Below are 27,595 nucleotides of genomic sequence, written 5' to 3'. Positions count from 1 at the left end.
CTTGCGGAGTAATTCTGGGAGTTAAGTCCCACTTACTTTAAAATGGCCAAGTTTGAATAGCATCGATACGGACTCTACAACTTTTGCAACCAGAAGTTAACGTAGGTAAATGTTTTGTAGAAGAGAAGAAGAGAAAAAGAAGGGCTGCCATTGCTAGGATCAACCACATGTTACTGTTAACATCTGTGCTCACGGCAACTGTCGACATTAAACGGTGTTGCCGTGTGTAACGGCAAGAAGCTGAGTTCAACGCAGAGATTTTACTGACTTTTGTTTCTTTTTTCCTTTAATCTCCTTTGTTTTAATATATTTTAGACCGTGTTTGATAAAAAGCTATACCGGGTACGGGCTCTGGGAAGTCGGGGGGGGGGGAGGGAGGTGGGGTCATAGGGGGGAGGGGGGAAATATAGTATGTGCTAGATTTTAAAGTAACATGATTGCACTTGTATACTGTTGCTTTTTTAATTCTAGTGTAAAAGTAGGAAGCTGAATATATTGATAGATAGTAGAAATACACCGAAGGGAGGAGCAGAGGGAAAGAAGAAAGAGGGGTAGAGAGGATGGGAGAGAGGATCGGAGGGAGGGTGAGATGGAAGGGAGGGAGTGTATTGGGAGAGAGGAGTGATAGAGGGGGAAGGGAAGTAGGGTAGAGGGGAATGTTGGAGGGGAGAAAGGAAAGTTGGAGGGGGGGTGAAAGAAAGGGTGTATGGAGGGTTGAAGTGGTATATTGGGTTTGTATTTTGGGGGGTATTGTTGACAAGAGGGATGGCTGTGTTTATTGCTCAATGTTATATGGCCCCGGTTATGCACAGTATATATGTGACTGTATGAAATGAAAATGAAAATAAAACATATTTGAGACAGGCATTAAACTGTGTTGTGGTCTCCTAACCATGATGGTTTAAGCCCACTCCGTAACAGCCATTAAAAAAAAAGGTTTTCAGAAATAACTATGCCATTCTCAACTCTGCAGACATTTTCAAACAAGAAAATGAAGGGGGGGAAAAAAGGATGCGTATTCACATGCCATAATGCAATAGCTTGAGAGAAATCATGATGTAACCTTTTCATAACCAAGTGTCTATTTTTGCGGCGTCCTTTCCCAGCATGGTTGCTGCATATGGCTGTTAAAACTGTCAGTGCATTTCTCCAGGTCATCTTTAAGTATTCATGGTTCCCGTTTTCAGTGAGGGTCAAAAACAGTGTTTCTTAACCTCGGCAGCTGTGGACTTCCAATTCCCAGAATTCCCATGCTGGGGGGAACAACAACAATCTAGATAGTTTACTTTTTTAATTATCGAGATTGTTTGTTGTTTCCCAGCCTGGGAATTAATCAAACCTCTGAATAGGGGGTCACAAAAACAAGACCTTTATCATTCCATAAATAAACAGACGTTTCCAACAATCTGATTCAGTTTTTAAGTATTTGGGGGCAAAAACACAAATAATTGTCAATCTGCTGCGGACAAAGAGATGGAAGCAAATCCCTTTATCTGCTCTCAAAAAGAGATTAGATGCTTTATACCCTCGAGTTAGTACACCAATTGTGCCCGAGTCTTAAGCCATCCCCGCCCCACTGGAATATTGTAAAATACTGACAACTGAGATAGAGACAACAATTTGGAATAGAAACCCCATCATCACCCACATCTAATCAAGTCACTGGAAGCCTGTAACTACCTAAATGAAATAGATGAGTGATTATGTGAAAATGTTGATGGGACATTTCATTATATCCAAAGCAGAGAGTTGAACTTTTGAATGAGGTCTCCTATAACCATGATGGTGAACCCAGGGGTGAAATTCTCCCGGTTCGGCCTGGTTTGGCCGAACCGGTAGGGACAATTGTCCTTGGTTCTGAGAACTGGTAATAATAAAAAAAAAGGTTTTGAGGATCACGCGGCTCAGCGGAAGCTTTCGCCCCCGCTTTTTAAAGGTTTGAGCCGAGGTGGCGCAGTGGTTAAACGCAGCACTGTAGGCTACTTCAGCTGACTGCAGCTCTGCAGTTCGGCTGTTCAAATCTCACCGGCTCAGGGTTGACTCAGCCTTCCATCCTTCCGAGGTGGGTAAAATGAGGACCCGGATTGTTGTTGGGGGCGATATGCTGACTCTGTAAAACCGCTTAGAGAGGGCTGAAAGCCCTATGAAGCGGTATATAAGTCTAACTGCTATTGCTATTGCTATTACTATTTTTTCCCCACCGGTTCACACGCACTGGCAGGGAAAAAATGCTTTAAAAAGCTGAAAAAATAGTTGAAAGTGAAAAAAAAGTTGGCCCTCCCCACCCAGTCACATGACCCCCACCACCAAGCCACGCCCACAGAACTGGCGGGGCGGGGGGGAAGGAGAATTAGATTTCACTACTGGGTGAACCTATGGCACGTGTTTCACAAGTGACATACTGAGCCCTCTCTGCAGGCCCGCGAACCATTGCCCAGTTCAACATGACCACGTATGAGCATGCGCCTTCTGCCAGCCAACTGATTTTGGGGTCTCTGTTGTGAATGTGGGAAACGCTCACACATGTGGGGGGGGGGGCTGAGGTTGGCCTGTTTTTGGTCCCAGGAGGCCTTAGGGGTGCGGGGGGAGTTTGTGTGCATGCACGGGGGGAGCGCGGGGGGTCATGCACACATGTGCAGTGGGAGCATTGGATTATGGCTGTGGGCATGCATGTGCGCTGTCGAGCATGTGTGCATGCTGTTGTTATCGCACGTGCGATTTCGGCACACAAGGAGAAAAAGGTGAGCTATCACTGTCCCATAAAAATAAACGAACATGAACTCAGAGAGAAAGAACTACACTAAACTTTTCCTGATACCTTTAAGCGAATGCAGAGAATGAAATGAGAATTACCAGCAATGTACCTTTTCAGCTCTGTATAGCATGCATAACTTTAACTTGGGTCTTTTAATCCAGTAGCCACCAACCACCAATTTAGTGGTCCCTGAGGTCCGAAAGGTTGGTGACCCCTGTTTTAATCCCCAAGTAGTACATGTATGAAGGAATTAACACGTGGTTTGCTTTTGCTAGTTCAGAGCTACCAACTCCTTGACATCAACTGTACAATACCAAAACGTTTTTTTTTTAATGTTATGTTGCATAGATAATGAAAGAAAGTCATGAGAGTAAAATCTGTTCACCCCAGCTTGTTTGAAAAGACTGTAATTGTCAACCATAAAGATATATACTACAGAAGGAGCCGAGGTAGTGCAGTGGTTAAATGCAGCACTGCAGACTACTTGAGCTAACTGCAGTTCGGCGGTTCAAATCTCACCGGCTCAAGGTTGACTCAGCCTTCCATCCTTCCGAGGTGGGTAAAATGAGGACCCGGATTGTTGTTGGGGGCAATATGCTGACTCTGTAAACCGCTTAGAGAGGGCTGAAAGGCCTATGAAGCGGTATATAAGTCTAACTCCTATTGCTAGCATGTTTTTCAGTATATAAGACACTTTTTTGTTTCGGCGCACAGGTAGTCCTCAATTTACAACTGTATTTGAGCCCAGAATTACGCTTGTATGTCAAGATAGTCGTTCAACGGGTTCCCATATCACCACGCCTTGATTTTTACAACCATTTTTTTGCAGCAATTGTTAAAACAAATTCATTTTATCCAAAGGGCTGGAAACAAATCCCCCCCCCCAAAACACCCCCAGAAAATGCCAAGCAGGGAGTGTGTGGCCGTCGGAACTCTGGAATTAGGTCATAAATCCATTTTGAAGGATCCATCACAGCTTCAAATGGTTGCTAAATGAACCTGTCATTAAGCGAGGACTAGCTGTAATAGCTGTCGCTCTCGAGGACTCATGAAACACAAGGCATGGTGTTTTTTTCCCTACAGCTCCTGTGTAACGGACTTCAAACTGGCTTCCCCCAATCATGCTGGCGAAACTGTGAAATTGGAACTCCAAATGTCATTCGTTTGGACATCTGCTGCTTTCCAACAAGACAGAATTACATCATAGGCTTCAGTGCACCCTCTGTACGTGCTTTTTTTTTAAGGCAAAGGTGTTTCCTGTTTTTCATTACTGAAGTATGAGCCTCTGCATCAAGGCCGGTCTTGAATACAGGCGCATACAAGCATGGGCTCTTGTTTTGGGAAGTGCAAAAAAAAAGATGGAGCGAGGAACAACACACATGGTTCTCCAAGTTGGGTTGGACTCCCGCTCTCTTAATCCCCAGCCAAAATGATCCAAGGTTTGAAATGATGATGGGGATTTAAATCTACATGCTGCAAAATAAGATTAAGGAGAGCCAGTTCCGTCGAGTAGCGTGATGGCGAACCTATGGCACACGCGCCACAGGTGGCACGCGGAACCCTCTCTGCAGACACGCCAGCCATCCTCCCAACTATCTAATTTTTAAAAAACTTTTTAAACTTTTGTAAAAGCTGTTTTAATTACAAACATTGCTACGTTTTTGACAATTTCATCAATAAGTTAAGCAATAGGCACAGAGCAATGCCCCCCCCCCCATTATCCTGAGTTGCTGGCTAATAAATGAGGGATTTATTTATAAGATTGTAAACTAATTGGCAGTTTATATTGACTTTATAAGGTAATGATAACATAAATGAGAACGCAATTAGTAATTTCAGTGAAAAAAGGAAAATGCTGATTTATTTTTGCATCCGTACTTGAAAAGTTCGTATACATTGGTAAATTGTAACAGGAGCTTATTATCTTTTAATCTTGCAAAGATTGACAGAATTTGTGAAATTTTTAATATAACACGGCAATCTAGGGGAAATTGTCAAGATCTTGGGATATTTTTCAATCTCCGACAATTTGGGCTCTTATTTATTTCTATCCTGCCTTTGTTATTATTTTTACAAATAACACAAGGAAGAGAATATATCCAACACATCTTCCTCCTTCTATATTCCACGCAACAATTCTGTGAGTTGGGCTGAAGGTGACTGGCCCAAAGTCTCCCAAACTGGCTTTCATGGCTAAATATGGACTTGAACGCTCTCCTTGTTTCGCAGCTACGTAAGGGAACATCTGGATTTCTCTTTTACATCACCAGGAAAGCAGATGAGATGCTGAATGCCATTGTTCTAGATATCCTACTTTAAGGAAAGCCCTAAAAGGATTATTTCCAGCACTAAGCAGTCAATTATTTCAGGGGTCCCCGCAGCCCACTAGTACGCCATGAGGTGTTTGCAATTGGGCTGCGGAAATGGCGGGCGAGCACTTCCATGAGCAGTGGATGAGTGCTTGCATGGAGCTGCACCAGTGGTGGGTTTCAAAAATTGTTCAAACCTACTCTGTGGGTGTGGCCTCCTTTGTGGGAGTGGCTTGCCACCCATGTGACCAGATGGGAGTGGCTTGCCACCCATGTGAACAGATATGAAGATGCCGATGACACTTGTCAGAACCACCTTAAATGACCTCACACACAGCACTGGCATGCAGAAGAATATGATGTCAAATTGTTTTTTAAAAGGCATCTTTGGTTTGCGTTAAAACAACTTCAATACACACAATGTTCTGATTGCACCACAAACGCAGTCGTCATCCTTACCTTTCACAGAGGCACTGAGTTTTATAAATAGGAGCATGATAGTGTAGAATAATCATATCCAAGGACCAGTGGTGGGTTTCAAAAAAATTTTGGAACCTCTTCTGTAGGTGTAGCCTGCTTTCCGGGTCCACTGGTGGAACCTCTTTTAAATGGTTCGGTAGATTTGACGAACTGGTTCTACCGAATAGGTGCGAACTAGTAGGAACCCACCTCTGCCCCTGATTTAGAAGTTCAGTTATGCAGCAGCCCTCAACTTATAACTGTAATGGACCTTGAAATCTCTATCATAAATCTTGACAACTGTTAAGTCAAGGAACCCACATGGCCAGATCTGATTTTATAACTTTTTTTGGTGATGGCTGTTAAGTGAATGTTGCAGTTGGGAAGTGAACGCCACAACTGTTAAGCCAATAATTATTCCTATGGGTGTTTTTTTGTCAGAAACCAGCTGAAAAGGCCAGAAACTGGGAAAAAAAAGGTCAAATATTATGGTCATGTGACTTTGGCACACTCAACCATCTGTAAAGATGAAGCAGCTGCCAAGTGCCCAGAATATGGTTGAGTCATTCCCGGGGACGGGGGGGACAGGGGGGAGGACATCAGCACCCTGGAACCAGGTCTTAAGTAGCTTTTGGAAGATCCATCATCACTTTAAATGGTTGCTAAGTAACTAGATGAGGACTACCGGGAGTATATTATTTTAGAGTATTTTGAGAGAGAGGGAAAAAAAGGCGTGACCCGTCAAAACCGCGGTCCACAAAAGCGCGCTCGACGAAAGCGCGTAGGTGACGTCATCACAGCGCGATGAAAAAAATTAAAAATTGAAATAAAAATAAAATTAAAGCAAGCCGATTCACATAAACGTAAGGGTTAGGTTTAGGTTTAGGGTTAGGGTTAGGTTAAGGGTTAGGGTTAGGTTAAGGGTTAGGGTTAGGTTTAGAGCGTTAGGGTTACGTTTAGCATTAGGTTAAGGGTTAGCGTTAGGTTTAGCATTAGGTTAAGGGTTAGGTTTAGGGTTAAGTTAAGGGTTAGGGTTAGGGTTAGGTTTGGGGGGGTTAGGGTAAGTTTTTCGCTTTAATTTTACATTTATCGATCACAGCACGATGTTTTCGTCGCGCTGTGATGACGTCACGTATGCGCTTTCGTCGAGCGCGCTTTTCTCTACCGCGGTTTTGTGGTGGAACCAACAAAGGGTGGGGGGGAGGAAGAGAAAAAGGGAGGGAGGATCACAACTGAATCTGAAACACAAACCCAGAAAGTGCACAACTCTCACAGCTATTTCTCATAGGCTAATGGCTTGTTACCACCTGCTTTCTGCAACCTCCCTTATCAAGAAAAGAAAGACAAAGCTGTGGTTTTCTTAAGAACGGAATGCCTGCACTCAAGATATATATATACCTGTAGACCACAACAGCCAACAGCATTCAATATGGAAGCGTTGTGGATCACTCTGTAAGGAATTCCCAGATTCACAGCCCGGAGAACAAGGTCACTATGTGTAGTTGCCCTGCAGTAAAATAAAATAAAATAAGTGAGTTATGAAACATGGCAGCCTACTGGATGAATTTTCTGTAGCACTGCAATTATGCAATCACCAAAAATCTTGTCTTCCCTAATAACCCTTTCCATAAAGCTATCCAAATTCCTGTTTTACAATTCCCCTTCGGGGAAAAGGGCGGCATATAAATGTAATAATAATAAATCAAATCAAATTCAAATACAGAAATGTGTGTTATCTGTTGTTTACGCCCACTTCCAAACACCCTAGCTCTGTTCCTGCTCAAGCACCATTGTTGGTTTGATTGCAATCCATTGTTTCTTTTACTGCTGCAAATCCACACGCCTTCAGACCTTACGGCACCTTGTACAATATGGAGATGGCATGATAATTATCCCAAAATTAGCGTATGCAATCAGTGAGTATTAAGAAATAATTGTTCCCCTGAAATGTATGTACAGAACAACAGAGTTGGAAGGGACCTTGTAGGTCACCTAGTCCAACCCCCTCTTGCTCAAGTAGGAGACCCTATACCCGTGATGGTGAACTGTTCTGACCCCCTTGTCCCACACCAACACACACTCCAAGCCAAAGATAAGTTACGGCATTTAATTAACAGACAGACAGGTCCTTGGCAGCAATTCAGCACAGATAAGCCCTGGCAGCAATCCAGCCTGCCAAGCTCACCATAATGTTCTCCAACATTAGTTCCTGCGTTGACTTCTGCAAAAGGGGCGTGTGCACAAGCAGTCCTTTTATAGTCTGGAAAGGAGCCTAATGACCACCAGCTGAGTGCAATTGTTCTCACTGTCAGGAAATTCTGGGATCATTCGGTGTCATTAAGGGAATGAGCCGAGGTGGCGCAGTGGGTAGAGTGCAGCACTGCAGGCTACTTCAGCTGACTGCAGTTCGGCTGTTCAAATCTCACCGGCTCAGGGTTGGCTCAGCCTTCCATCCTTCCGAGGTGGGTAAAAATGAGGACCCAGATTGTGGGAGCAATAATGCTGACTCTGTAAACTGCCTAGAGAGGGCTGAAAGCCCTATGAAGCGGTATATAAGTCTAACTGCTATTGCTAATTCATTCAATCTAGTTTATTTAATGTAATGCAGTTGAAATAGAAAGAAAATCAAGAATTTCCTTTCCTGCCACATTTTCTCTCTCTCTCTCTCTCTCTCTCTCTCTCTCTCTCACACACACACACACACACACACACACACACACACACACACACAGACACACTCCCTGATTCACGTAGTCAAAGGCTAAGAAAGTTGCAAAACCATATTGTAAATTTGTGGTTCGCGTATGAACACTTGGGAAGTATAAGCTTTCATCTGAAGCAGCAAGAAAGGTGAAAATCTGCATTGAACTCAACCATCTAAATCTGAAAAAGGAAAACAATAAAATAATCCTAAGCAACTCTGTACCAAAGCTAGTCGACGCACTACAAAGCTAAAAAAAATTACAGCCGTTTGCATTTTAACTTTAATAACTAATTGCATCTGAAAATTAGGTGTTCCACTCCTTTTGTCCCCTTTCGGAAAACTGCAAGACATCTGTTAGCTGGCAAGCAGCAACTCGGCACAAAGAGGAACTCTGGCCTAACTCCAATGCTCCCTTTTAATTACTGTGCAAATGGAGCTTCATTTAATTGCAGATGAGAAACTTGGTATGCATGCTCTGTAACTTGCAATAGTATGCAAAATGCTTGTTTTTCTGATACATTCGCATTTGTTATTCCAAAAGGACTTCAGGGAAAGTGAATGGTAGCCCCTCGCGAGTGCTGGATTTCCACTGCATGTGCCAGGCAAACATCGAGCTGAAAGAAAGATCTCTTCGGAGGGATTTAGAGAACAAAAGATTGCAAGAAGTGCAGTAAGGCGTACAGAAAACATGCAAATGAAGGCTGTCAGGGGCTTTAGTTAAAAGAGCATCAGCTCCCTATAAACACTGATAAATGTACCACTGGAAAAAAAAGTTATTCATTAGAATTAATATGGCCTACCATTCAGATACTAAGAGGAGTAGGCTGGAAGTACTTGGTCAACAAGAATTAAGGTGTTTGAATGCAAAACCGGACGTGGACAAAGAGATGTTCCCGGAGCTACTGACTGTTCAAGAGCTCTAACTCGGCCGAAACTCCTCATCAAACGTGCATCAATCACATTTAGTGTATTATCCAACCAAACGTAGAAATTAATTTAATAACGCAGCCAAACTTTAACAATGGCTTCAGCTGCTCCCATTTCCCCAAGGCATCTTAGTTTGATGCTGCTTATGGGATGGAAGAGAAAGACGGAAAAGAGCATCTGGCTGAAAAGAGTGATTAAGCAATTTACTTTCTTGCACTGATGCTTAATTCCCATTGAGGTGCGTCCAAGATTTGCGGAGACTAAACCTTCTATCATTTTTTTTGGGGGGGAAGTTCTGTTTGATTGCTCCGATCACACGTCGCATAATATAGCATCATTTGCACGCAGAATAACCTATGTATTACCCAGTTGTTTAGATTCTGTGTTGGTGTACATATACCAATCTATATAAAAATTAATCATTTTTTGTAACTAGATTTTAGAGAGCGATATGAATAATATGATAAATACAATAGTTTATATGATAAATACAATAGTTCATTTTTGGGGTCATCTCTCTATCGTAGCAATTTTAAGCAAATTTCAGGTTTGATTTTGCACTTAATAACGGCAGCAATACTGGAAGAAGGAAGATTTGCCTACTATCCAAGAATGGACATTAAAAGAAACAAACTTAGCAGAGATGGCTAAAGTATCAGCATATCTTAAGGACCATTCAAATGAAAGATATAAACGAGACTGGAAAAAATGGATTGACTATATACAAAACAAATATGGGACTAAGAAATTCCAGATAGCCTATGCTTAAGATCAGGAATGATTTAAACTGTTCAAAGTTAGCGTAGCAAGAAGAAGCTAAGATCAATGTAGAGATGTTATTAACCCTTTTTTTTCTTTATTTCTTTTTTCTCAATATATTTTAGACTGTGTTTGCTAAAAATCTATACCGTGTACGGACTCTGGGAAGTCGGGGGGGTGGGAGGGAGGTGGGGTGGTGGAGGGGAGGGTGGGGGGGAGGGAGGGATATATACTAGGTTGGGTTAGATTTCAATGTAATGCGACTTCACATGTATACTGTTTTTCTTTAATTTCTCTGTAAAAATAGGATAAGTTAAGTACATTGACATATAGTGGAAATACACCAAGGGGAGGAGGAGAGGGATAGAAGAAAGAGGGGTAGAGAGGGCGGGAGAGAGGATGGGAGGGAGGGTGAGAAGGAACGGAGGGAGTGGATCGGGAGAGAGGAGTGGTAGAGGGAGAGGGGAAGTAAGGTAGAGGGGGATGATGAAGGGAGGATAGAAAGTTGGAGAGGGGTGGAAGAAAGAGGTCTACGGAGAGTGGAAGAGGTATATTGGGTTTCTATTTTTGGGGGTATTGTTGACAAGAGGAATTGCTGTGATTATTGTTTAATGTTGTATGGCCCCGGCTATGCACAGTATATATGTGAGTGTATGAAAATGAAAAAATGGAAAATAAAAACCTTTTCAACAGAAAAAAAAATAGTTACGGAGCAGCAAAGGATAATTATAATTGTAAAATTAACTAGGCATCTGAAACCAGAAAGACTCTAAAAAGCTTATAGAAATGAAATTCTACCCTTAGCACGCATTCTAAATAATCAAAAAGGCCACAGTTTTCATGATAGGAAAACCAACTTTAAGTAGACAATTGATTGGGAACTAGGGGGTTCACTGACAAATGCGCGCACGACAAAACCGCGGCGAGAAAAGAGCGACATCGAAATCACGCCCACAACAGCGCGCCGACAAAAGCGCACCTTCAACAAACAACGCATATAGTAACCACAATAGAGAAGGGCTAAGCTTTCGTGCTCTACTCAACTTCATCCCAAACTGCATAAATTTTTAAATCATTAAAATATTTTAATTATCAGTGACTGAGCCAGGCTTAAAAATTCAACCGATAGCCAATGCAATTGTAACAAGACTACCAAGTTGCATTTTTTCAGACTTTTGACTATCTTCAGACGATCACCGTTAGAATCTCAACATTATGCTTGTTTGTTTTCTAACATAATATTCAGAGGCAATCCCAAGTAAAGGGAATTGCAGCACTCTGCTATGGAAATAATTAGCATATTATTAATCAGAAAATCCATAATTGATAGATAAAATCAACCCAGACTGCAATGCCATTGCCTGCTTTGTTGGCCTACAAGTCCAAGAATATCTTAAGATTCACGATTAATATTTCGCCGCAAAGCAGATTCTTCCAGGACTAAATTAACATTTGTGTGCAGATAGGAAGATCCCCAGATCTTCAAACTCTATAAAGATTATTTTTATTGAATTAATAGATTTTATCCAAATTAAACATTAATTGTCAGAATGTCAGACCACCAAAAACTTATAAACATTTAAAAAACTGAGATAACATAGTAATGGGTAAGTTTGAAAATAAACTCGGTGTGAAGTTTGTATTTGAATTATTTATATGGAAACATTTGGATGATCAAAGGGCTCTTTTCATTGTGTTTCAGCACAAAGATTCAAGTAAGACATCTTTAATAATGTCACCGCTTTGAGTAGAGTAATTATATTAATTCTCCATGGTTGGTATCATGTGCAAGTGCCATTTGTTTAAAAAGGCAGGAAGAAAGCAAGAAAATATTCCTTTCATGTTGTTAAGGATGTACATCAATCCCCGTTTATGTATATGCATATATTTTTTTCCCAGCTGGAATCTCTCAGATGATGTCCATGACAATTACATTTTCCCAACACGCTCATCAAAAGGGCAATATTAATTTTAAAGCCTCATCTGGAAACAAAAACTGTTTTCCTTTCTACACTGTAGATTGATGAGGCTTGTTCTTCATTCTGGAAAGGAAGGAGTGCAACTACGGTAGAAATGGAGCTAGAACATTTAATAAGTCAAATTGATTTGTAATGACCCAGATGTCCGTCTACAGTATGGATAGATAGCGCAACTTGTACTTCCGCATTAAGTTTAAAAACCACCATATGGGTTGTAGATGCAACATGAAAATTCAGAAAATAGTCTGAACAAGCCTTACTGAATCTCTAGAGAAACCAGTAAGAAAACCAGAATAGCCTGTGCGAAAAATAGTTTTTTTTTAAAGGCAGACAAGATATCAATAATCAATTTACTTCACCACTGATGAGCAAGGTATTATATTACATCATGCAAATTAGTCTGTAGTCCTATTTAAAGATGCAACACAGGTGGTCATCTTGGCAAGTCTGATTGCATCAGAGAAATTTGGAGTGTGCTTTCTCTTCACTTTTTCATGAATTTCCTTCCTTTCTAGGATCTGGTATTAAATCTGATTATTAACAGGATTCCCACATCGGCAATTATGATCACACACTGTACACGTTAGATATGAAATAAATAAAATTATTCTAAATAAGGGGAGCCTCCAAATCCATTTTAGAGCCTATTTTTAAATTCTAATGCTAGCTTCCACTAATGTACAATTAAAATGTTAATTGTAGCTTGCCTAGCTATGAAAGTTAGGCAAAAACTTGCAGAAGAGATTCTGAAGCAAACATATAATAGATTGGAAGTGACTTTTTTTTTTGGGTGTAACCAAACTAGAGATACATTTGAAACCATAGGTTGCGGGACTTTATTTGGAGTTTTCTTTTCTTACCCAAAAGGATCGCCAACTACAAGAAAAGCCACATCCGTTTGATGTGCATCTTTCAGGATACTATCAGCATCTTGCTCTACGATATCTCTGTCAGCAAGGATCAGCTCTTTACCATAGAAATCTTCCTAGAAAAAGAAAAAAAGGTTGTATCTGTAGCTTATTTGTTCTAAAGGAAACTAAGGTGACATACAAAAAAAAATTGGCACTACGATACTGTGACTGCTATCCTACAAAGCAGGTTAGGATGAGGTCGTGTAGATGCTTAAGAAACTGTCCCAAATATTGGGGCACACAATTTTTGGGTTGTTGAGCATGAAAGATGGTCACACATTCTTTTTAAATATTATTTTCAGCGAATGAGGACAGCACATGGGTCTGACTTTTTCGTGTCTTTCCGGACTGGGGACAGTAGGTTTAATTTTCAAATTGCTTTCACAGTTTAAGGGACACGAAGTCCACTTGAAGACTTATGATTTAGCTGTTGAATTCTTAAACACTATAAACATCAGGGGTGGGATTCAAATGATTTAACAACCGGTTCTCTGCCCTAATGGCCAGCTGGGTAGGCGGGGCTCAGTGGTCACGTGACTGAGTGGGTGTGGCCAACTCAACGTCAATCCCGTCGGTGGGTGCTTCGCCTTAGCTCTTACAATGTAATCAGGGTTAAGCGGAGAGGCAGTTTCTGTAAGCAGGTCAACAAAGATGAGGCTAGAAACAACACCAGAATGTCTCCTTCCTGCCTTCCTTACAGGATTAGCCCTGCAAAGTGGGGAAAAACAAAAGGAGATTTCTTCCAACAATCGGTTCTCCGAACTGTCTGGAAAGTTATGGTTCTCCCAAATAGGTGCAAACCGGCTGAATCCCACCACTGATAGATAGATAGATAGATAGATAGATAGATAGATAGATAGATAAATAAATAAATAAATGTACGTACACACACACACACACACACACACACACACACACATATTGGCCCTATTGTGCTTCCAATCTTATGGGTTGGGGACAAACGGGGGTGTGGAAACTGAGCATCCAACTTCAAGTCTATTTCTTACCAGTCAGAACTTATACTTTCATCATTAAATCGACTTTATAGGACAGTGCACGTTAGAACTACTAGACAGAAAGACAGCTTTCCCACCAAGCCATCACTGCTGAAAACAAATTCTCACAACTCTGTCAAACTATCTAGAAGGGCAATATTACCATCATTATTCTCATCTTCCCTTTTACCTATCTCCTTATGACTATAACTTCGTTGCTTGTATCTTACAATTTATACTGTTTACTTAGTATCCTAGTATGATTTATATTGACTGCTTATTTAGTATAATTATCACTAAGTGTTGTATCTTAGATGTAGGAGCCGAGGTGGCGCAGTGGTTAGAGTGCAGCACTGCAGGCTACTTCAGCTGACTGCAGTTCTGCAGTTCGGCTGTTCAAATCTCACCGGCTCAGGGTTGACTCAGCCTTCCATCCTTCCGAGGTGGGTAAAATGAGGACCCGGATTGTTGTTGGGGGCGATATGCTGACTCTGTAAACCGCTTAGAGAGGGCTGAAAGCGTTCCCAAGGCAGAGCCGGCTGAGGAATTCTGGGAGTTGAAGTCCACAAGTCTTAAAGTTCTCAAGGCAAAGCCGGCCCTCCACAGAGGTAGTCCCATTATGTGTGGATTAAATCAAGATATAGCAACTAGTTCAGTGTTTCTCAACCTTGGCCACTTGAAGATGTCTGGACTTCAACTCCCAGAATTCCCCAGCCAGCATTCGCTGGCTGGGGAATTCTAGGAGTTGAAGTCCAGACATCTTCAAGTGGCCAAGGTTGAGAAACACTGAACTAGATGCAATATTATATAGAACATTTCACACCAGATTAGGGATCAGAATACTGTTTTCATTGCTCCGATATTGTTTTACATTCTCCCTGCCTATATTCACATACCAGCGCTTCTTTTCCAACAGTTAGGATAGAGGTGTAGGCCTCCAGGTACACTCTGCTACACTGCTTTATTACTTCCAGCCCTTTGACTGTAATATCTTTGGCATCTCCAAGTCCAAGACCAATCAAGTAAAGCATTTTTGGGAAAAGAAGACCACCAAGAAATGCTTTGGTATGGAGGATTTTTACACCTGTCAATGAAACAGACAAAAATACCATGAAAACCAAATATTAAAGCTTAATGGTAGGCAATAGAACATTGGCATTAGGAGAAATTCTATATAGGACTACTTGTCGTTCAAACTGCAAAAGTTCTTGGAATATTTTGACGATACAATGCAAACTTTTCAACTCCGTAATTATAAAAAGAAAATCAATAGACTTAGATGTGAAACACAATTGCATGCATTTAGTTATTAACTTTCAATATTCCAAAACATTATGGATCATAGTGAGATATTGTTTCAATATTAACAATTTCATCAATACTATTCACGTCTGATAGCTACACAACCACTATCAACATGCTGGTTTCTTTAGGTCATTAACGAGTGTAAAGCTAATGTGGACTTCAATTCCCAGAATTCCTCAGCCAGCAAAGCTAGTGGAGACTAGCGGACTTCAATTCCCAGAATTCCTCAGCCAGCAAAGCTAGTGGAGACTAGCGGACTTCAATTCCCAGAATTCCTCAGCCAGCAAAGCTAGTGGAGACTAGCGGACTTCAATTCCCAGAATTCCTCAGCCAGCAAAGCTGGCTGAGGAATTCTGGGAGTTGAAGTCCACAAGTCTTCAAGTGGCCAACATTGGAGACCCCTGATCCAGGTCATGGTTGTTCCAAAGGTGCTTTTTCAAGAGGCAGCTGGACTTTCTGGGTTTTCTTTGAAGATGTTTCGCTTCTCATCAAAGAAGCTTCTTCAGCTCACCATCAAGTCAAAAGCTGAAGCTTCTTGGATGAGTCTTCAAAGAATGTCTTCAAAGAAAACGCAGAAAGTCCAGCTGCCTCTTTGAAAAGCACCTTTGGAACAACCATGACCTGGATGACTGAGACATGTATGAATGAGGTGGTGAGATTCTGCAAAATTGAGCACATCTATCTATATTAGGGCGGGGGGGGGGGACTGGTGGGATTTCTCCTCTAGAGGCCCCCACAGTTCCCGTGTCTTTTCTTCCTATGAGGACCCCTGGATTGTACCTGCATTGTTCTGCCAAGTTCCCTATGAAGGTACATTAGATAAAGAGGATGAGTGGCCAGGAGATAACATCCAATGAGTAACCTTGGTGGAATGTTACTACCATAGAATTGGAGAGAGATTCAAGTTAGGGGGGGAAAAAGGTCTCTTGGATGACATTATTCTAACAAAGCATTCTTAGAATCACATTTCCTAGAGAGGAAGCTTGTTTCCCGGGAAAATCCAAGGATCATCCAGATTTAGCTCCACTGGAAATTTGAATGAACTTCATAACCGTTTTTCGGTGGATAAGGTGAATCAGATACAAAGCTAAATACAATACATCATTTTATTAGTAAGAAAAAAGAAAACGCAGAAAGCCCAAGTTGCCTCTTGAGAAAAAGCACCTTTGGGGGCTCCTCATTCATAGGTAAAGAACACTCTATGCCAGTCTTTCTCAACCTTGGCCACTTGAAGATGTCTGGACTTCAACTCCCAGAATTCCCCAGCCAGCGTTCGCTGGCTGGGGAATTCTGGGAGTTGAAGTCCAGACATCTTCAAGTGGCCAAGGTTGAGAAACACTGCTCTATGCAAATGAGGGCCTGCTTAGCATGTCACCGGAAGCCCGCCCTCCCTCCCTCCCTATTGGCCGAGACCCCCGTAGAACCCCCCTCCCGCGCAGCGCCGCCCTTTCCCTTCCCTGCCCGCACCTGTCTCGGAGATCAACCTTCCCTTGCCATGCTTTCGCCTTCGCTTCCGGGTGCCGTAAATCAAAAGACCGCTCTCCGTTTGCGGCGATTTTACGACAGCCAAGACTCTTGGCTCTTTGCGCGGCCGGGGGGGCTTCTGCTGGTTGCTTTACGGCCCGGGGAGGCGATGAGGGCAGCGACCGGATGGTGCCTTTGCTGCTGAGGTGCCGGCAGGTCAGGATGAGCACCTGGGAGTCCGGCAAAGCATTGCGGGTGCCCACGGTCCCCCTTTCTAATGGCTTAAACATCCCCATATTGGGGCTGGGTAAGTGCACGGATTCCCCCCCTCCCCTCCCCTCCCGCTCGTCTGACTGGAGGAGAGCCATTCTAAATGTGATGAAACACGACCGCCCAAGCGCATGCGCCTTTCCCCGGCCTTTGAGCTTCGTTCCTCCGTGGCATTCATCCTGGCACCTGTTGTGCGTTTCTCCAGGTGCTCTAGGGCTAAGGGGTCTCCAACCTGGGCAACTTTAAGACTTTTGGACTTCAACTCCCAGAATTCCTCCGCCAAGTTTTGCCAAGCTTTGCTGGCTGAGGCATTCTGGGAGTTGAAGTCCACAAGTCTTAAAAGTTCCCAAGCAGTGTTTCTTAACCTTGACAACTTGAAGATGTCCGGACTTCAACTCCCAGAATTCCCCAGCCAGCAAATGCTGGCTGGGGAATTCTGGGAGTTGAAGTCCGGACATCTTCAAGTTGCCAAGGTTGAGAAACACTGGGCAAAGCCCGCTGAGGAATTCTGGGAGTTGAAGTCCACAAGTCTTAAAAGTTCCCAACGCAAAGCCGGCTGAGGGATTCTGGGAGTTGAAGTCCACAAGTCTTAGAGTTCTCAAGGCAAAGCCGGCTGAGGCATTCTGGGAGTTGAAGTCCACAAGTCTTAGAGTTCCCAAGGCAAAGCCGGCTGAGGCATTCTGGGAGTTGAAGTCCACAAGTCTTAAAGGTTCCCAAGGCTGACTGAGGAATTCTGGGAATTGAAGTCCACAAGTCTTAAAAGTTCCCAAGGCTGACTGAGGAATTCTGGGAGTTGAAGTCCACAAGTCTTAAAGTTCCCAAGGCAAAGCCGGCTGAGGAATTCTGGGAATTGAAGTCCACAAGTCTTAAGAGTTCCCAAGGCAGAGCCGGCTGAGGAATTCTGGGAGTTGAAGTCCACAAGTCTTAGAGTTCCCAAGGCTGACTGAGGAATTCTGGGAGTTGAAGTCCACAAGTCTTAAAAGTTCCCAAGGCAAAGCCGGCTGAGGAATTCTGGGAATTGAAGTCCACAAGTCTTCAAGTGGCCCAGGTTGGAGACCCCTGCTCTGCGCTACAGCTTCCCTCCTCCTTGCTATACTAACGGGTAAAAAAGCCCACTGTGGTGTGTGACTTGAGCTTCCACTCAGCCAAATGAAGCAAAATATTGTACTGAACACAGTCGGGGAGAAAAAAATCAGGTTTACAATACGCAATGGCTTTATGAAGAGCCAAGGTGGCGCAGTGGTTAAATGCAGCACTGCAGGCTACTGCTAGATCAGCAGGTCAGCGGTTCAAATCTCACCGGCTCAGGGTTGACTCAGCCTTCCATCCTTCCGAGGTGGGTAAAATGAGGACCCAGATTGTTGGGGGCAATATGCTGACTCTCTGTAAACCGCTTAGAGAGGCCTGAAAGGCCTATGAAGCGGTATATAAGTCTACTGCTATTGCTATTGCTATTATGCCACTAATCATTATTCTAGACAGGGGGCGGTGATTCTGTACTCTATACCTTGGAATAAACCCCTTTCGCTTAAAATATTTCGGAGTAGTGTGTAAGGCTGCATTGTCTCAAACGGCAGTCCTCTTTTTGCCCAGCGCTTTTCTGCCAAGAGTCATTAAATCAGGTAGCTTCCTCTCTTGGAAGCTCAGAGACGTGATTCATTTAGAAATCTGCTAGCAGTTTATAAGATCCTTTAGCTTATGCTTGCATCGATGTTTTTGAACCAGCTGGCAAGACTATACGTAGGTATACTCTAGGTGTGGTCCAGGGGTGGGTTTCTCGCCCCGTTCCAACCGGTTCGGTTGGAACGGGGCCGGCGGCGTCCTCGTGCATGCGCGCAGTACACGCATGCGTACTAGCGTCTGTCCGATGCTCCAGCTGCTCCTGGAGGATCGCGCAGGCGCTGTATGCGTCCTGCGCATGCGTGGAAGCGCAGAACTCGTCAAAACCGGGTAAGGAGCGTGGGCGGGTGGGTGGGCCCTTCGCCGTTCCCGGAAGTTACTTACTTCCGGGTTCGCCGACCAACCGGTTCGCGGGGACCGCCGCGAACCGGTTGAAACCCACCCCTGGTGTGGTCTTACTAGGGCTTTATAGAGTGATATTAGTAGCTCACTTAATCTTGATTGTATTAACAGAGGTGTACAATCAAGTTCAAGTGCTACTAATACCACTCTATGAAGCCCTAGTACAGGGGTAGTCAACCTTTTTATACCCATCACCCACTTTTGTATCTCTGTTAGAAGTAAAATTTTCTAACCGCCCACCAGTAATGGGGATTTATAAAGTAGGGAAGCAACTTCACTTTATAGAATTTATAAAGCAGAGTTATAGCAAACCCCTACCGCCCACCATGAAAGCTGGAACGCCCACTAGTGGGCGGTAGGGTTAGGTTTAGGGTTAGGTTTAGGATTAGGGTTAGGCTTAGGTTTAGGCTTAGGGTTAGGTTTAGGGGTACGTTTAGGGTTAGGGTTAGGGTTAGGGTTAGGTTTAGAGTTAGGGGTAGGGGTAGGGTTAGGGTTAGTGCTAGGGTTAGGTTTAGGGTTAGGTTTAGGGTTAGGTTTAGGGTTAGGCTTAGGTTTAGGCTTAGGCTTAGGTTTAGGGTTAGGGTTAGGTTCAGGGGTACGTTTAGGGTTAGGGTTAGGTTTAGGATTAGGGTTAGGGTTAAGTTTAGGGTTAGGTTTAGAACTCGTGGTTTGTTGAAGGTGTGCTGTTGTCGGCACGCTTCTGTGCTCATTCGTCAGCGCAATTTAGAACTCGCGGTTTTCTCACCGCGGTTTTGTCGGTCTCGCTTTTGTCGAGCGCGCATTTGTCGGTGAACCACATGACTGCACTTCAGGCTCTTGGTAACATGGTCACATTTACAGCCGAATGTAGCATCCTGAGTTTTACAATGGTTTTGCCGGAAAGTGGCACTTTCAATTTTAGCAAAATTACACTATTAGTGAACAATGGATTCACACTTACAACTGTCAGATTTGCTTAACGACCACCACAAAAATTGTTGTAAAATTATGTGGCCCGTTTTACGACTCTCATGACGTATAACTCTAATGGGAAGTCTCCATTGCGGTCGTATGTTGAGCACTTACAATGTAGTTGACTGAAAGTATTGTTTACTGCCTTATTTGTAGGAATAACAAAGGCGGGATACAAATAAATAAATTATACATGAACATTCTTCTCTTAAATTTGAGTAAGGAATTCGTGTTACTGTAACAGTATATGCTGCAATCTTATTTTTAACCTTAAAAAAAGATTCCATTGAATCTATTATGACTTCTGGATAGGTGCTTTGGCTTATTAGTATGAAGATATTTTTTATTTTTTTATTTTTATTTTCATATATACATTCACAATTATATGATCTCATAACTGTTATTAATAATATGTATTTATAACAATTTTTCCCTACTGTTGACAATATACTTGAAGATTGCTTTCTTAACATCCCATAGATCCATCTTATCTTACAACGGTCCTACTTCTTCCCTCCCTCCCTCCCTCTTTCCTTCCCTCGTTTCTCTCCTACTCCCCTTCCTTCCCTCCCTCCTTCCTCTTCCCTCCTTCTCTCCTTCCCTCCTTCCTTCCTTCCCTCCTTCCTTCCTTCCCTCCTTTCTTTTCTCCTTCTCTCCTTCCTTTACCCCTTCCTTTCCTCCTTCCTTCCCCCTTCCTTCTCTCCTACATTCCCTCCTTCCTTCCCTCCTTCCTTCTCTCCTTCTCTCCTTCTCTCCTTCCTTCCCTCCTTCCTTCCCTCCTTGCTTCCCTCCCTCCTTCCCTCCCTCCTTCCTACCCCCCTTTCTTCTCTTTCTTCTCTCCTTCCTTCCTCCCTCCTCTCCTTTCCCTTCTTCCCCTTTACCCTTCCCCTCTAGTATGAAGATATTTTATTCTGCAAAGTTGTGAGGATATATTTTTTTATTGGTTGTTTACTATGTTATTATACTGACATTATTTCCCAAGGAGGCATGTCACATACAATTAAAACATCCCCTTCTCATACGTCTCAAAAGCAAGCCATTTTAACAAAGTCCCATTACATTCGATAAGATTTATTCCCAAGTAAATCTTTGCTTAATTTAGTGAAGGGATTCTCAGGAGTCAAGAGTAACTTAGATACAGACGGCATTTGTTAAAAAGCCGATGGAGCTTGCAGAAGCAAAGTGGGGGAAGTACCAAAACTTGTTTTTACTGTGCCTGTGCACGCCAACCCCAGATCCCCCGAAGCCAAAATGGGGAGAAAAGCACACAGCAGGTTTTTGACAATAGTACCGCTTTGCTTGGATTAGTGATTTGCACAAACAAAGCAGGAATCTATCAAAGTCTGCTCCCATAATACAGGACCAAACCTATGGCAGATTTCCACAGACGAAACAGTAGGCAAAGCTTAAGGATAGTCTTGTGAAACGGATGAGCCAATGGACCAGTGGTGGGTTTCAAAAATTGTTCGAACTTACTCTGTGGGTGTGGCCTCCTTTGTGGGAGTGGCTTGCCGCTCATGTGACCGGATGGGAGTGGTTTGCCACCCATGTGACCGGATATGAAGATGCCGACGACACTTGTCAGAACCACCTTAAATTAACTCACACACGGCACTGGCATGCATAAGAATAGGATGTCAACTTGTTTTTTAAAAGGCATCTTTGGTTTGCGTTAAAACAACTTCAACACACGCAATGTTCTGATTGCACCACAAACGCAGTAGTCATCCTTACCTTTCACAGAGGCACTGAGTTTTATAAATAGGAGCATGATAGTGTAGAATAATCATATCCAATTATCCAATAATCATATCCAGTGGTGGGTTTCAAAAAAGTTTGGAACCTCTTCTGTAGGTGTGGCCTGCTTTCCGGGTCCACTGGTGGAACCTCTTCTAACCGGTTCGGTAGATTTGACGAACCGGTTCTACCGAATAGGTGCGAACTGGTAGAAACCCATCTCTGCAATGGACCTAGACGTGTCAAAATCATCTACCAGTCACAGCTGTGCTGGTGATTTCTAGTGTGAAATGCACTCTGAGTCTTTGGAGTGATTATAATGTACATGTGTTTAAAAAGTTCCTAATTTCCCCTCATTTAAAATGAATAACCTTTCAAAATGGAAGCTTTTAATAGATGCTAGGGGAAAAAAAGCTAAAAAATAATAACATTTAAGTCAAGAAATTATGTTGAAAGTTCCATATATTTTAGTAAAGGGTATGTTATACCTTGCCCGTTCTGCCTTACAGGAATCGTATCTTTTATTCATTCATAGAATGGTAAAGTTTACAAATCTCTGAGTTAGTCTGCTACCGGATGCAAATTTAAGAATGGCGTAAATTTAATTCTTGAATGGCTGTGTGGGTGGGAGACAACTGTGCATGGTTAGCATTAGTATGTCAACTAGGAGCAAGAAATGCAAATTTCTTCAGCTTGAGGATATGGCAGAGACAAAAGCCTTTCCTATGTGTAGCGGATAATCAGTTCCTTTAATATTGAACATGCTGAAATAATAAAAGCACACAATAAATAAGATGGTATAAAGTAAAGGTAAAGGCTCCCTTCGCACATATGTGCTAGTCTTTCCAGACTGTAGGGGGCAGTGCTCATCCCTGTTTCAAAGCCGAAGAGCAAGCTCTGTCCGAAGACGTCTCTGTGGTCATGTGGCCGGCATGACTAAATGCCGAAGGCACATGGAGTGCTGTTATCTTCCCACCAAAGTGGTCCCTATTTTTCTACTTGCATTTTTAATGTGCTTTCGAACTGCTAGGTTGGCAGAAGCTGGGAAAAGTAACAGGAGCTCATTCCGTTACACGGTGCTAGGGATTCGAACTACTGAACTGCCGACCTTCTGTTTGACAAGCTCAGCGTCTTAGCCACTGAGCCACCACGTCCCTCTCAAGGTGGTATATTAGTTGGGAATTTAAGATTAAGATTTAGTTTATTTGTATGCCACCCTTCTCCGGGAGGGACTCAGGGCGGCGAACAATTCAAAAGGGGAAAAGGGGACACAAACACAATACACGTAATTAAAATACACAAGAGTCATACAGCCATACAAGTCGAAAGGGGAGGGGAACTCATCAACCCCAGGCCTGCCGGCACAGCCAGGTTTTAACGGCTTTTCGGAAGGCCTGGAGAGAGGTGAGGGTCTGAATCTCTGCGGGGAGTTCATTCCAAAGGGCCGGAGCTGCCACAGAGAAGGCCCTCCCCCGGGTAGTAGCCAGGTGGCATTGGCTAGTAGACGGAACCCGGAGGAGGCCGACCCTGTGCGATCTAACGGGTCTATGGGAGGTAATTGGCAGCAGGCGGTCTCTCAAGTACCCAGGTCCAATACCATGAAGGGCTTTGTAAGTTAAGTAGCTTATGTCAGTGATTGTAAAGCACATGTACTGCTGGCTAATTTAACCATAATTTCTTCAACAAAAGTGTATGGATTGGAATGACTCAGAGAACCATAAATAGGCCCCGCAAACTGAGTTTGGACTCTGTGCTAGGATTAAATATAGTTAGCTGGTTTGTGGTTTGGTATGTCATGTAAATATAGACTATGTATTAAGGAAAATTTAGATTGCCTATATTGTGCTCGATAATAACAGTCTTTTTCCTTGCTAAATAAAATAATTATTACCTCTAAAAACAAAATATTGTAGGAAAAGGGAAACTTCTGTTTTATGCTTATGATGACAAGATATGTATTGTTGATGTAATTAACACTTGGGAGATTTTATTTTACCAGTCAAGAAGTATCAAAACACTTAATTTGCTTAAGCGATGCTAATTAGTGTTTATACACCATACGTCATATTTTTAAAGTGTTATTATTTTCATAACCCTTTAAAAAAAATATCAATGCATTAGTCTAATAGGGAGGCATTGTGTTCAGGGCTTCTGATCTGATTGCTGTTCAGAAATAGAACATTATCACTGGACCCGGCCAAAGGATTTATTTATTTAAATCAGAGGTGTCGAACTCTGACCCATGGGGTGCTTAAATCTGGTCCGCGGGGCCGGCTTAGAAATAGCAAAGGACGGGCCTGTGAGGCCTCTGGCCGCCAAAATGTATGCAGCCCCGGTGCCCCGTTTTCAGCCAAGACGATCACCTGCAGCATTCTGCCAGCGAAAACGGGGCATGGTTGGGCTGCATGATGGGGCTCCATCAGCCTTGATGCCTTCCGCAGCATTTTGCTAGCCAAAATGGGGCATAGAGGGCTGTGTGAGGCCCCCCCTTTTCCCATTTGGGCCGGCTGGGTGCTGCAGGAGCAGTGGTGGGATTCAAATAATTTACCAACCAGTTCTCTGCCCTAATGACCAGCTGGGTAGGCGGGGCTCAGTGGTCATGTGATCATGTAAGCGTGGCCAAGTCAATGTCACTCAGGTCGATGGGCGCTTCGCCTTAGTTGTTACAATGGTAATAAGGGTTAACGGGAAAGGCAGTTTCTGTAAGCAGGGCAATAAAAATGAGGCTAGAAACAACACTAGAATGTTTCCTTCCTGCCTTCCTTACAGGATTAGCCCTTTAAAGTGGAAGTAAACAAAAGGAGATTTCTTCCAACAACCGGTTCTCCCAACTGCTTAGAAAATTACCAACCGGTTCTCCCGAATAGGTACGAACTGGCTGAATCCCACCACTGTGCAGGAGGCATCCATCCCCACTCCTCCCCTGGTCACTGCGGAGTTGTACAATGCTGTTCTAGCCCTTGAAGAAATCCAGTTTTGACACCCCTGGTTCAAATGTTTTTATGGCTGCCTATCCCGTCAGAAAGAATTGCTCACAACACAATAATGATTTTATTGTGTAGCTTAATTTGACATGGGCAGATTTTGGACATTGCACTAAGCCACTAACCATTGATAATTTATTGAATAATCTACAATTGGCCAGGCACCTATAATAAACTAAGGCACTCCTAAAAATTCATCTTAGAGCATGATACAGTATATGAACCAGTCACAAATTTGAATTTTGCTCACGCATCCAAGGTGGACATTCTTCTTAGATTTGATGCACTGAGATATCCAAACTCACCCATTTCACTGTGAGAATAATAGTTCTCACAATAATAATAGAGAATAATAGATTTTAACACCATTTGTTAAAATCTATAAGAGATTTACTCTATGTATAGAATATAGTCCTATTTTTAATGGTTCCACCACAATACCGCTTAGCCCTTATCCGCGGAGTCATAAGCGCGAGGGCTAATCCGCGCCGTCCGAATCGCTAAAGCAAATGCGACCTTACTGCGCTGACATAAGCGCGAGGGCAAATCCGTGCCTTCCGAAGCACTCAGCCTAACCTAACCCTAAACCTAACCCTAAACCTAACCCTAAAGCAAAGCCCTAAACCTAATCCTAACCCTTACCTTAATTTAAATCGGCTTTCTGCCGCCGCGCTGTTTTAAAGCGCCCTTCTGTCGCCGCGCTGTTATCGCAGCGGTGATGACGCATGGTGATGACGTCGCGGCTTTAGCGACGCGGTTTTATCACCGCTATTTTGACGAGCGCGGTTTTGTTGTGCCACGATTTTTAATTACCTTTGAAGAATTCAGAATAGGAAATTGAACCTGCAACCTGCCAAAAGTAATGGAATCCGGTAGAGTTTAATTTGGATACACTATAGTGCGTATTGCATTGTAGCAAATTGACTGCATTAAGTATTAATACAGTATATTTTGACAATCAGGGAGTGGATAATCTTTATTGTTAGGAATTCCTGATGTTCCATGTATGTTTCTTTCATGGGTGCAGCCTAACCAATAGGTGCTGAAGGGCATACATTGCCATTGGGTAATTTCTATAAAACGTTACGTGATAGGTTAAATTACAGGTCATTTCCATGATTAGCAGCCAAAAATCTGTAAGATACAGCCAAAAATGTTTAGGAAGCAAAATCATTGCTGTCCTGTGAAATGAATGTTTCCAAAAAATTGCACAACAGAAACAGATGGACGTTTTGTAGTATCCAACAATTAGCATCGTCCCCATTAAACAAAGATTCAATTAGAAAATGGATCAAACGCAATAGAGAAATCTTGCCTTAACATGCGCATAAATGAAGCTCAAGATCTAAAGACCAAGTTTCCAAGATTCTGTAATTTAACCTCTCTTTCCTTGTAATAACTCTGCTTGTTGTGAACTTGAGACATTCCTGATTTTGTGGTTGTGAGCTGCTGTAAGCCACGTGACAACCTTTTATTCGTGCAGTATTTCTTAAATTCAGGAAAGATTGCCAGTGGTGCTTTCTTTTGGTGTAAGTTTATAAGAATTGTAATTCAAAATTGCTTTTTTTTTTTTTTTTGAAACAGAACTTTTTTATTTTTCTTTAAAAAAAAAACACAAATATGTCATCATTTGTCAGTCATTAAGACATTGAAGTACAATTTTTTTTGTTGTGTGTACCCCTCCCTCCCTCCACCCCCCCACCCCCTTCCTCCTTCCCCCCCCCCCGACTTCCCAGAACCCGTACCCGGTATGGATTTTTAACTAACACAGTCTAAAATCTATTGAGAAAAAAGAAATAAAGAAATTAATGACATTCTAGATTGACCTTAGCTTCTTCTTACTGAACTGACTTTTAACAGTTTAAATCATTTCTGATCTTAAGCATAGGCTAACTGGAATTTCTTAGTCCCGTATTTATTTTGTATATAGTCAATCCATTTTTTCCAGTCTCGTTTATATCTCTCATTTGAATGATCTTTGAGATATGCCGATATTTTAGCCATTTCAGCTAAGTTTGTTACTTTCAATGTCCATTCTTGGATTGTAGGCAAGTCTTCCTTCTTCCAATATTGCGCCACCAACAGTCTTGCTGCAGTTATCAGGTGCAAAGTCAAATTGGTCTCTACCACTGTAAAGTCAGTACATATACCTAGTAAAAATAACTGAGGACTAAACTTTATCCTTCTTTTAAAAACATTTTGCATGACCCACCATATTTTTATCCAAAATGCCTTAACCTTTTGGCAGGTCCACCATATATGATAATATGTAGCATCGAGAGAACCACACCTCCAACATTTAGGCTGTACATTCGGATACATAGAAGCCAACTTTTTAGGATCTAAATGCCATCTATAGAACATCTTGTAAAAATTTTCTCTCAGATTTTGAGCTTGTGTAAATTTCACATTTCTTACCCAGATTCTTTCCCATGTATCCAACATTATTGGTTCCTCAATATTTTGAGCCCATTTTATCATACAATCTTTAACTAATTCTGTTTCCGAATCCATCTGTATTAATACATTATATATCCTCTTTATATGCATTAAGCTTTGATCTCTTATTTGTTTAAACAGATTATCCTCAACTTGAATAAAACCAATTTTTTGATCTATTTTCCACCTAGCCTGTAATTGCCCATACTGGAACCATGTTTGAACTACCTTCTCCTCTTTTAATACCTCTAAAGATTTTAATTGTAATACCCCCCTTTCCGAGGTAAGAAGCTGTCTGTAGGTAATTCTGTCCTGTTTTTGTGCTTTTCTTTGCCAGGATCTTGGCAAAATCTGGACGAGCTGAATGGCTGCATCGTGCAAGTTGGGTTGTAGCCATAGCATCTTCAGCTGAATTGAGAGGGAGGAGAAATGTTGATTTTATGCTTCTCTTGGGAGTTTTTGATATGTCTTGTCAACAGAAGCAACCGTGCAGAGTTCTTGGATTTAAAAACTTCCTTTTGCAATTAATACATATCTATTAAGTACTGTGAAGAATTAAAGGGACAGTTTTCCACTGCTTAGTTCTTTCTTGTCAGCGTGTTATGGAAGAAAATAAATGTACAAA

At 42.4% G+C, this 27,595-nt stretch overlaps 2 protein-coding genes across 5 annotated transcripts in view; one reads left to right on the top strand and one right to left on the bottom strand.

Moving 5' to 3' along the window:
• The window catches only part of DPH5 (diphthamide biosynthesis 5), a 48,112-nt gene extending 31,450 nt beyond the window's left edge, over positions 1-16,662 (bottom strand). The window contains exons 1-4 of one of the 2 annotated variants that reach the window (XM_087719230.1): positions 16,571-16,662; positions 14,695-14,882; positions 12,753-12,877; positions 6,922-7,030 (exon numbers count right to left, since the gene is read on the bottom strand). In XM_087719230.1, the coding sequence (XP_087575356.1) occupies positions 6,922-7,030; positions 12,753-12,877; positions 14,695-14,829 (369 nt within the window). In that variant the 5' untranslated portion in view covers positions 14,830-14,882; positions 16,571-16,662. Of the gene's footprint in view, positions 1-6,921; positions 7,031-12,752; positions 12,878-14,694; positions 14,883-15,883; positions 15,983-16,570 lie in introns of those variants that run through there. The other variant, XM_087719231.1, reaches the window with a different exon arrangement.
• A 35-nt stretch (positions 16,663-16,697) lies between these two features.
• The window catches only part of LOC106544095 (putative oxidoreductase ZK1290.5), a 90,685-nt gene continuing 79,787 nt past the window's right edge, over positions 16,698-27,595 (top strand). For all 3 annotated transcript variants that reach the window (XM_087719227.1, XM_087719229.1, XM_087719228.1), the window contains exon 1: positions 16,698-16,874. In XM_087719227.1, coding sequence (XP_087575353.1) covers positions 16,754-16,874 — 121 coding nt within the window. In that variant the 5' untranslated portion in view covers positions 16,698-16,753. The remainder of the gene's footprint in view (positions 16,875-27,595) is intronic.

This window comes from Thamnophis sirtalis, unplaced genomic scaffold (genome assembly GCF_051295495.1).
Source record: "Thamnophis sirtalis isolate CommonGarterSnake01/CBP01778 unplaced genomic scaffold, rThaSir2_p1.2 scaffold_7, whole genome shotgun sequence".
NCBI classification, from domain to species: Eukaryota; Metazoa; Chordata; class Lepidosauria; order Squamata; family Natricidae; genus Thamnophis; species Thamnophis sirtalis.
Note: the sequence above shows the minus strand (reverse complement) of the source record. Positions and strands in the feature narration are given on the sequence as shown.